Source organism: Galeopterus variegatus, unplaced genomic scaffold, assembly GCF_000696425.1.
Source record: "Galeopterus variegatus unplaced genomic scaffold, G_variegatus-3.0.2 Scaffold127381, whole genome shotgun sequence".
Classification (NCBI taxonomy): Eukaryota; Metazoa; Chordata; class Mammalia; order Dermoptera; family Cynocephalidae; genus Galeopterus; species Galeopterus variegatus.
Genome location: NW_007853492.1, coordinates 1 through 651, shown reverse-complemented (window position 1 = coordinate 651; position 651 = coordinate 1). Strand labels below are relative to the sequence as shown.

At 39.9% G+C, this 651-nt stretch overlaps 1 protein-coding gene across 1 annotated transcript; it reads right to left on the bottom strand.

Annotated features, from left to right (window-relative positions):
- Positions 1-6: 6 nt before the first annotated feature.
- Positions 7-646, bottom strand: LOC103584814 (zinc finger protein 765-like; the record flags this gene model as incomplete). Its single annotated transcript, XM_008565667.1, is given in 3 exon segments — positions 7-246; positions 248-304; positions 384-646. Coding segments are annotated over 3 exon segments (560 nt in total), but the record flags the coding sequence as incomplete, so codon positions are not given.
- Positions 647-651: the final 5 nt, after the last annotated feature.

The following is a 651-nucleotide window of genomic DNA, read 5'->3' as shown; positions in this document are numbered from 1 at the left end:
TTCCTGAGGTCTGACTTCCGGTGAAAGGTTTTTCCACACTCATTACATTCATAGGGACTTTCTTCATTGTGAATTCTCTTATGTCTATTGAGCTGTGATTTATAGAAGAAAGGTTTTCTACATTCCTTACGTTCATACGGTTTCTCACCTGTGTGAGTTCTCTGATGTGCACGGAGGTTTGACTTACAGGAAAAGGTTTTTCCACACTCATTGCATTTATAGGGCCTTTCACCTGTGTGAATTCTGATGCCTGTTGAGGTGTGACTTATAGTAAAAGGTTTTTCCACACTCACATTTATAGGGCCTTTCACCTGTGTGAATTCTGATGCCTGTTGAGGTGTGACTTATAGTAAAAGGTTTTTCCACACTCACATTTATAGGGCCTTTCCCCTGTGTGAATTCTCTGATGCTTCCTGAGTTCTGACTTCCGGTGAAAGGTTTTTCCACACTCATTACATTTATAGGACCTCTCCCCTCCATAAATTCTCTTATGTGTAAGGTGGGCTGAGTTGTGGGAAAAAGATTTCCTACATTCATTATATTCATATGGTTTGTCACCTGTGTAAGTTCTCTGACAACTTCTGAAGAGTGAGTTCTTGTGAAAAGTTTTTCCACAGTCATTACATGTATAAAGATTCTCCCCTGTATGTG